The following is a 9,428-nucleotide window of genomic DNA, read 5'->3' as shown; positions in this document are numbered from 1 at the left end:
TCTTAAGAATTTTTTTGAAACTAAATTGTTTTTGAATCTTAAGAACAAATGTGAAACTGAAAACAATTTTTAGAAAATACAGATCATTTTCGTAATATCATGAACATTTTTCGAAAATCTAAAAGTAGTTTTTGAAAATCTAGAACATTTTTTGAAACAGAAAAAAAAAAGAATAAAAATCCGGTTCAGTAAACCATATAGAAATGTATCAAAATCGAAAAAGAACGGCTAAAACTCTAAAATGTTCCCAATACCAGCCCCACTAGGACAGCCCGATCCACTGTCTGCTCCGTGCGAAGCGTCGACACTGCTTCGCACCGAGGGGTAAATAGGGTTTTTCCCGTAATAAGCGACAGAAAAAATTCTATTTGCCACTCGTTGCGGCGAATTGACCAGGCTTCGCACAGGGGGCGGACGCAAGGACACGTATGGGCCGGCCCATTTCCAGCATTGCCCAGCTGGATTTGGAAACATTCTAGATTTTTTCCAGCCGGTTTTCCGGTTTTGAGAATTTTCAAGAAGATTCTTTGAATCAGTTTTTTTTATTTGTTTTTCTTTATTTTTTTTCTGTTTCTGTTTCAAAAATGTTTTGGATTTTTAAAATATCTTTTGGAATTTGAATCTTTTCCTGAAATTTGAAAATATGTTGCATAATTTCAAAACATGTTTCGAAATTTTAAAAATGTTCAGAATTTGGAAAATGTTTTGGAATTTAAAAAAATGTTGGAATTTAAAAAAATGTTCTGGAATTGTAAAAAGGTTCTTGAATTTTAAAAAGTTCTGAAATTTGAAAAAATGTTTCAAAATTCAGAAAAAAATCAGAATTTGAAAATGTTCTGGAATTCTTACCAAAATGTTTCAGATTTTTTCCAAAAAATATTACAGAATATGAAAAATGTTTCGAAATTTGAAAAAATGTTTCAGAATTTGAAAAACAATAAGTTGGGCCAACCTAGTTGGGATGAGTCCAAGATGGGCGGGCCAGTACGGACGCAATCGCTACACCATAGGTCGACGCAGTCTGGGTTCACTGCGTGTGTCAGATGCTTATTTGACGCAAAATGCGTCAAATAAGATCTCCGGAGCTGCAGGCAGGAGCTCAGTTCCCGTGTGCTAGTCCGATCCTCAATCCGGGGCTTTTGGGGTGGTACGACACACCCTTCTATGAAATGGCCGGTATGGATCATACCTTGTTAGAACATCTCTAGTAGAGCCATCAAACTCTTAAAAGTAACCGCTTTTTTTACAGCTTTCATCGGAAAAACGACGTAGACTAGAACCCTTAAACCCGTAAAAAAAAAATTAGAGGTCCAACCCTCAAACCCCTTCCCAGCCTATAGAAGTGAGGGTTGGGAGGGAAAACTGCCCCCAACCCGCACTCATTTTCCCACCTCGCGCGGGAGGCAGTTGGTTCCCCCGCGCGGGAGGAATGCGCCTCGGCCGCCGCCGCCCCGCCGCCCCCCGCGCTCCGGCCGCCGCCCCTCCGCGCCCCGGCCGCCGCCCCTCCGCGCCCCGGCCGCCGCCCCTCCGCTCCCCGGCCGCGTCCCCGCCCCGCCCCGGACGCCGCCCGCCCGCGCCTCGCCTCGGCCGGCCGTCCCCGCCCCGCCCCGGTGAGATTTTTTTTTTACTTTTTAAGTTTTTAATTTTTGCTTCATTGGCACTAATTGTAGCCACTTGGTATGTAGATGGACTCGTTGTCGGATTCGTCGGATTGGTCGTCATCCGACGATTCGGATATTGACAAGTTGTTGCAAGACGACGACGTCAAGATGATGAGCCTCCTCGTCGACGTGCAAGCGTTTGAAGACCGCGTGAAGCTTTTGGATCAGAGGAGAGGGTCGAAGATGGGGCGACTCACCATCTACCGGAACTGCACTCTCGGACACGAGCATTTGATGCGAGACTACTTCGCGGAGGTACCTACATACCCTCCTCGTCTCTTTCGCAGAAGGTACCGGATGCGTCGTAGTTTGTTTGTGAAGATTGTCACCGATTGTGAGGCCGCCTCCTATTATTTTAAACGTCGTAGATCCGCCGCCGGTATCATGGGGGTTAGTGCATATCAAAAGATATCGGCGGCAATGCGAGTACTCGCTTATGGCATACCCGCGGATTATACCGACGAGTATCTTCGCATTGGGGAAGATACAACCACGGAGTCCGTCCGTAGGTTTGCCAAGTTGGTCATCCGGTTGTATGGTGAGCAGTATCTTCGGGCACCAAACGAGGAAGATACAAAGAGATTAATGGAAATGAATGAAAAAAGGGGATGGCCGGGGATGCTTGGTAGTCTTGATTGCATGCATTGGAGGTGGAAAAATTGCCCAAAGGCATGGCAGGGAATGTATTGCGGTAAAAGCCGTGATGCTACCATTGTGCTTGAGGCCATAGCATCGGAGGACACATGGATTTGGCATGAATTCTTTGGGTTGCCGGGAACACTCAATGATATCAATGTCCTCAATAGATCTCCTTTGTTCAAAAGATTAATTTCTGGGGATGCTCCAGCTTGCAAATACAAAATCATGAACAATGAATACTCAATGGGATACTATCTCACCGATGGCATCTATCCCGAATGGGCAACTCTTGTGAAGTCCATCAAGGAGAAAAATGGGGTGCCCTTAACAAGAAAACAGGCTCATTTCACCAAGGCACAAGAGGCATCCCGCAAAGATATTGAGAGAGCTTTCGGTGTTTTGCAAGCAAGGTTTGCCATAGTTCGGGGTCCAGCTCGGTTTTGGGACACAAAAACCTTGATGGACATCATGAAATGTTGTGTGATTCTACACAACATGATCCTAGAGGATGAGAGAGGGTTAAACCTCCCTTGTTTCTATGACAATGTTGGTACCCGTGTGCAACCGGAAAGAAACCCTTCTCGCATACAAGCTTTTCTTCAAGCACATCGTGAGATTTGGAACCACTCATGGTCGGCTCCGGGATGATCTAGTAGAGCACCACTGACATTTGGATGGGCGGCGCATTGGCCCATGATGTATCTTTGTTTTAGTTTTCTATGTCCTATTTGATTCGAACAATTGTTGTAATTTGCTCAAACATTGTTGTAATGATTTGAATGATTATTGTTTTATTCGATGGTGTAATAACAACTAGAATGATTATTGTTTTATGTCAAATGTGATTGAATTTGTGATATGTCATATGATGAAATGTGATGAAATGTGTGATATATGAAATGATAGTTTTAAGGGTTGGGGTTGAGACAAAGACTAGAACCCTCAAACCCAACCCTTATAACGGATCCGTTATAAGGGTTGTGTTTGATGGTTCTAGTCTTTGCCCCTGTTTTTCAATCCTTAAAAGTGTTAAAAATGTGCAATTCTTAACCCTTAAAACTGGTTTTAGATTTAAGGGTTTGAGGGTTCTACTAGAGATGCTCTTAGGCCTTTTAGGGTGTGTTTGGTAGCCTGCACGGAGGGTGCATAAGGCCAAATGTTCCCTCTTCAACCCACTTTTAGGTGTTTGGCAGGGTGTATGGGCTCTTCCGAGCATAGCTCCATCGATGCAAAAAAGGCCCAGAGCTATGCTGAAGGGAGCTCGCCCGTACAGCCGAGCTGGGCTCAGCTACGCTCCCCCCGACCCTCGTTCCCTCGCTCGTCCTCCTCCCCCTCCCCCTCCCGACCTAGCCGCCAGAAGGCCCCTCCCCGCCGTCCCGTCGGCCCCTCTCCGCCGTCCCGCCGGCCCCTCCCCGCCGTCCCGCCGGCCTGCCGTCGCCTCCACCATCCACCCCTCCCCCTCCGCCAGGCTGAGGCCGCCGGCTTGCCGGCCCGCTGGCGCCTCCACCCCTCCCGTCGTTTGATGCAGCCTACCAAACACAATCTCAGTTCAACATGCGTCAATACATACACTGGTACCAAACAACTGCAGTTGCATGTACTGAACATGTTTATACTCAACATGTCTCAAATGGAAACAACTAGCATAGGATGGGAACTGCTTCCAAACACACTCTTAATAGGCGTGCCGGCCCGTATAGCCTGATCTGCTTGAACCCTCACGATATAATAAAGTAATAAACTGAGCTGCACGAATCATAAAGCGCACACAAATCGCACACGCTCTGCTGATGATAAAGGCAAGAAGGACGGAAGATCTCCTCTGTCCTCGGTCTCGGAGAGAGAGAGAGAGAGAGAGGGGAAAAAAACAATGGCCGCCTCTTCTGCTCTCAGAGTAAGCAAAGCACCCCGTGATTTTTTTCCAGACCCCCAATCTTCTTTCTCTAACCTGGATTGTGCTTGTGCGTTGGCTTTGGTTGACGATGCAGCTGATTCTCGGCTCCTCGTCGGCGTCGCGCCGCCAGATTCTGGCCGAGATGGGGTACCAGTTCAAATTACTCGTAGGTGATTTCCCCCCTCGTCATCTGGGGATGGTTTACTCCAGCAGTTTCCCTGTGATTTATCTTCTTTCTTTTCTTGTTTTATCCGATTGGGTTTTAGAGCGCGGACATTGACGAGAAGGAGATCAGAAAGGAGAAGCCAGAGGAACTGGTGGTTGCCTTGGCTCACGCGAAAGTAATTTCCTTTAACTTCTCTTTTATTCAAGAAATAGGTTCTGCTATCTTTGTAGATTTGTTATAGTTGTTTGGTTTAGGAATTATGTTAAGGGTCACATAATTGTTTTCTTAAGAGAGCAAAATCATATTATTTCTCCGCTAGGAGTGGAGTTTGCTTTGCGGGAGTGAGTGAGTTTATTATTTATGGTTATAGAACGAATATTTAGCAAGCTGGCACATTATAGTTTTGTCTTATTTTTTGTGTGTTTGTGTCAAAACAAGGGTCTTTAGTACTATGTGCTATCTTTTTTAAAGAGAAAATTTTGTTTTTGCCACTCTAGTTTTTGCCCACCTCGCTTATGCCACTCTAGAATTTGACATCTCACTTTTGCCACTCATAGCTTTCGACAATATATCACAAATGCCATTCCGTGGCAAAAGCAATAATTTTCCATTTCACTTTTGCCACTCTTAGCTTTTGACAATGTATCACAATTGCCACTTTGGAATTATTGTTTTGCCATGGAATGAGAATCGTCATGTATTGTTAAAAGCTAAGAGTGGCAAAAGTGAAATGTCAAATTCTAGAGTGGCATAAGCAAAGTGGGCAAAAACTGGAGTGGCAAAAACAACGTTTTCTCCCTCTTCCGCGACCGCGTCGCCCCCGCGGGCGACTGGCCGCGGCCAGCCTTCCCTTCCTCCAGCCCCCCCCCCTCTCCCTCTCCTCTCTGCCGCCGTCGCTGGCACCTGCGGCCGGCCTGGCCCCGGGGTCGCTGGTGGCGGCGGCCCCCTGACCTTCCCCTCCTGATGGCTCTCTGGCGCGGGACGGAGCTGCACCGGTGGTTGCTCCTAGGCAGCGACGGTCCGTGTGGCGGCGGGGCTCCCCGGCGCGGCGTGGGCGGACGATTGGGCGTAGGTGTCGTCGTTGGCGGAGGGGTGACGCTGCGGCGTGACCTGGCGGCGGCCTCCCGGCCCAGATCTGCGCATGGGCGGGCCAACGGCGGAGCGGGTCTATGGTGGATCTTCCGGGAGGCGGGGGAGCGGCTGGGTGCTGGCAACGCCGTTGCCAGCCCGCTGCAGCATGGCTGACGGGGCTTAGCTGGCCCGTTTCGGGTCTGGCTGAGCCAGGGGTGGCCTGGCATGCCCTGCTGTCGTGTCCGGTCGGCGACCGCGGCGGTGCTGGAGCCGCGGGCCTCCCGCACGTTGGCGGTGGAGGTGGATCTCCTCCCGCTCGGCTTCGGTGATGCTGCTCCGTCGTTTGGCGCCTCTCTCCGTTCTCCTTGGCCTCGTATTGGTGTTCGCAGTGAGACAACATGGATGGTGGCGCTACCGTGATGGCGCATGCGGTTGGGTGGTGGTTTGGTTGCCGGCTCCGGTTGGGCGGTGGGGTTTGGAGTGCGGGAGAAATCCTTGCCGGCTCGTCCGGCTCCGATGCGGTGACACCGGCGGGTGCCACCATTCCTTCCTGGAGGGTGTCGGTGGTAGTCATCCCCTACCTCCTTCCGCGTGCCGGGGGAAACCCTATGATTCGTTCGGGCAGCAGCGTTGTCGACGTCGCATCCCTTCTTGGTGGTGCTGCTTGGCACGCGGCGGATCGGAGCCTTGGGCTGTGGTGGTTTGTCTCCGAAAGGCGCAACGCTGGCGGGTCATCCGCTCTTTGTTGAACTGCCGTTGTTGGCATTTGTTTCTTTTTTGTTTTTTGGGCTTGATATGCTATTCACCCCAGCAATGTTCTCTGTACGGTGTTGGTTGCTTTGGAATACAAAGCGGGGGGAAACCCTTTTTCGGTAAAAACAACGTTTTCCCTTTTTTAAAGGGATTAATGTTATTTTCTTGGAATAAAATACCTCATTTGTAATATTTATATTTATTTTCATCAGAAAGAATAAGAGATTGTCAAACTGTGCCAGCTGTAGTTCTGATTTTGCTTTGGTTTTTAAGTGTGCTACTATGCTATATCAATGCTGTAGGCCGATGCAATATTGGATAAGATGCAGAACAATGGGATGATGAAAGAGATTGTTGATTCTCAAGAGACTACCTTGTTGATCACTGCTGACCAAGTATGTATCTTACAATATCCCCTCCAAAAGTCTTTTTGTGGAGTGATTTTTTCTTATAATTACGATGTTAGTTTCATACGGTGATGTGAATATAGCAGAATATTAGTCACTTTACACTGTGATTTTCTAGAATCTGGATGGTGTGATCCTGGAAATAGTTATTATTATTTGACTCTAGTTACATGATTATGTCACTACTACTCCCTCCGTTCCTAAATATAAGTCTTTTAAGAGATTTCACTAGACGTCTACATACAAAGCAAAATGAATGAATATACACACTAAAGTATGTCTATATACATCCGTATGTAGTCCACTACTGAAATCTCTAGAAAGACTTATATTTAGGAACGGAGGGAGTATATTTCAAGATTTATTGCCTTAACAGTTTTGGTTCTAGTGTTTCTGGAAACATGACCCAACCTGTGTAAGAGTAGATATTTTCTTGATCACGGTTTGGTTTAGGAGTTAGGCATATACGCAACATGTCTGTTGTATCTCACTATTGCTTGTTGAATGTTGAGGTGGTGCTCAGACAATAATCCATATCAAGAGGCATAAATTGGTGTCTGCATAAATTACTCCCTAGATAATCCAGATATCATACACATTAGGATAGCAGTTAGGTCAAAGGAGTCCACATAATATCTGGGAACAAGCCAAGATGCATAAATTGGGTACTTGCTTGGACCATATTCATATCTTACTGAGTCATTTTTATATGTGTTTTAATCATGTTTGGGTCTTTGGTTATGAAAGATAGATAATTATAATCAGGAGTATGTTTGTATCTTTGATTTAGAAGCTGTTTTTTTTTTTTTTTTTGCTCTTTACTAGTTATTTTTGTTAAAATTGCTGAGACAAACTAGTGTTTGTAGGGCACATTATGACACCCAAAAAATGGACTCTCGATAACATTTATAGTGGAATGTTTACTTAGTTTCTTGAAAATTAGTGAATGTTTATACTCTGTGTTGCATGCTTCTGCATGTACCATGTGTGTGTGCATACATTTTAATGCTTATTTGACTCTGCCCCTTGTTTTGGTATTTTTATTTTGGAGGTTGTGATTCATGATGGAGTTATTCGAGAAAAACCTACCACTCCAGAGGAGGCACGTAAATTCATCCAAGGTTTGTCTTATGGACTGTTGTATATCGGCGCATGAGCTCAAATTATTTTAAATCATTTGTTAGGCTTGTCCGTTTAACCACATACTGGTTACAGGATATTCCCAAAGCCATGCAGCGACAATTGGATCTGTGCTTGTTACAAATGTGAAGACTGGTACTAGAAGGGAAGGCTGGGATAAATCTGAAGTAATAATCATTTTTTTCTGATGTTCCATTGAGAAATGAGTACCAAAGTCGTCCGTTCATATAGACATCAGTATTGATTTTAAATTATCAACATTTTTTGAAGGAGCAACCTAATCAGTGAATTTTGGTCTTTGATTCAGATCAGCTATACAGTAACATGATCTGGTGTAGTGCTAGCTTCGTGTTAAAAATCTGGTTCAGCTTTCAGTCCCAGTAAACTGACAAATAACAGTGGCCTAACTTGAGCACGGCCTTCTGAATAACAGAACTTCTGTGCGCACGACACTTTTGTGTCCGATTCCTGTACGACAATCCAGTGGTTTGCCATGATTTTTTTTCCAAAGTGTGGACAGTTTGATGTGCACCATCGTAGAGGGATTGGACGAAAAAGATGGTATGCATATCAGCATTCTCTGAAAAATTGATGGGCTAACATCAATTCAGTCTTAGTGTTCAGATGCTCTTCTGCTCTTTCATAAAGCAGAAACCCATCTTAAAGTTTTGAGACTAATTTGACATTTAGCAGTTTAATTTATCATATCATGGCTTAGTTGGTGCATGCATCAGATAATTAACTCTTGGTGAGTCTGATGTTTAACGTTTCACTGGCACAAAAAAACAAATGAATCCTAACGAATACGCATAATCCAGTTATGATCCCATGTTTCCATCACTTTGAGTTCCGTGTTGCAGAGTTTTGGCCTCACACTTTCCACTATAATTGTCCTTCTGCAGGTTTATTTCCACAAGATACCCAATGAAGTTGTTGAGAGCTTGGTAGGTCCGAAAAATAAGCATTTTAATTTTGGCATGTCTTGCGGTGCTCCTGCCTGGTTTATCAAGAAGCGGAGTATTAATTTTGAACCCCCCGTTATCGAGTTACACCCACTGAAACTTTTCACTTGTGTGTATTTCAGATTGAGGAGGGCAACGTCTTCTACGTTGCTGGAGGCCTTCTAGTAGAGCATCCACTGACTTCACCTCTCGTGGAAGCCATTGTGAGTCACATCCTGACATCATGTTCTCATTCTAGGCTGGACTATATTTCCATGTCTGAGACAAATGAAACAGCATCTCAACATGGGAATCTGTGCAGGTCGGTACAATTGATAGCGTAATGGGGCTTCCTAAAGCTCTCACAGAGCAGCTCATCAATGATTCCCTCCAAGAGCCGTAGCTGCAAATTTCCAAACTAAGCTGGCTGGCGCTGTGGAAATCTCTTTGTTGGAAAATCACTATTCTTGTGCCGAACAAAATTAAACACTCATCCTTTCTGGCAAACGGAGTGGATTCTAATCAGCGTCGTCAGCCTCGCTATACCAAATTTATTAGGCTGAATTTTAGCAGCCACTAAATTCCTCTTGGTGGCCAAGTGAACTGGGTAGGTAACCAGTAACACTTTTGGAGACCTTTCTGTGACTAACACCGCATCAATGGGCTTCATTCTTCCATGTGATGTTATTAAGGGTCTGACGGACCAAACATAGGCTATGAATTTATTCTGAAAAGGAGAGTAGGCGATTTCGTTTC

General features: G+C 45.4%; 1 protein-coding gene across 1 annotated transcript; it reads left to right on the top strand.

Moving 5' to 3' along the window:
- The first annotated feature begins 4,083 nt into the window (after positions 1-4,083).
- On the top strand, positions 4,084-9,428 carry LOC123449241 (7-methyl-GTP pyrophosphatase-like). The gene is made up of 9 exons (XM_045126384.1): positions 4,084-4,194; positions 4,289-4,360; positions 4,461-4,535; positions 6,487-6,579; positions 7,643-7,712; positions 7,807-7,898; positions 8,634-8,675; positions 8,816-8,896; positions 8,995-9,428. The coding sequence occupies exons 1-9, from the start codon at positions 4,171-4,173 to the stop codon at positions 9,073-9,075; spliced, it is 630 nt and encodes a 209-aa protein (XP_044982319.1). The 5' UTR covers positions 4,084-4,170; the 3' UTR covers positions 9,076-9,428.

The sequence above is a fragment of the Hordeum vulgare genome, chromosome 4H (genome assembly GCF_904849725.1).
Source record: "Hordeum vulgare subsp. vulgare chromosome 4H, MorexV3_pseudomolecules_assembly, whole genome shotgun sequence".
NCBI lineage: Eukaryota > Viridiplantae > Streptophyta > Magnoliopsida > Poales > Poaceae > Hordeum > Hordeum vulgare.
This window is presented reverse-complemented; position numbering and strand designations above follow the sequence as displayed.

Excerpts from the sequence above, each read along its gene's own strand:
- LOC123449241 (XM_045126384.1), top strand. The coding sequence starts at position 4,171 with ATGGCCGCCTCTTCTGCTCTCAGA. Across the intron at positions 4,195-4,288 it reads CCGCCTCTTCTGCTCTCAGA|CTGATTCTCGGCTCCTCGTC; the intron begins GTAAGCAAAGCA and ends TTGACGATGCAG. Across the intron at positions 8,897-8,994 it reads CACCTCTCGTGGAAGCCATT|GTCGGTACAATTGATAGCGT; the intron begins GTGAGTCACATC and ends GAATCTGTGCAG.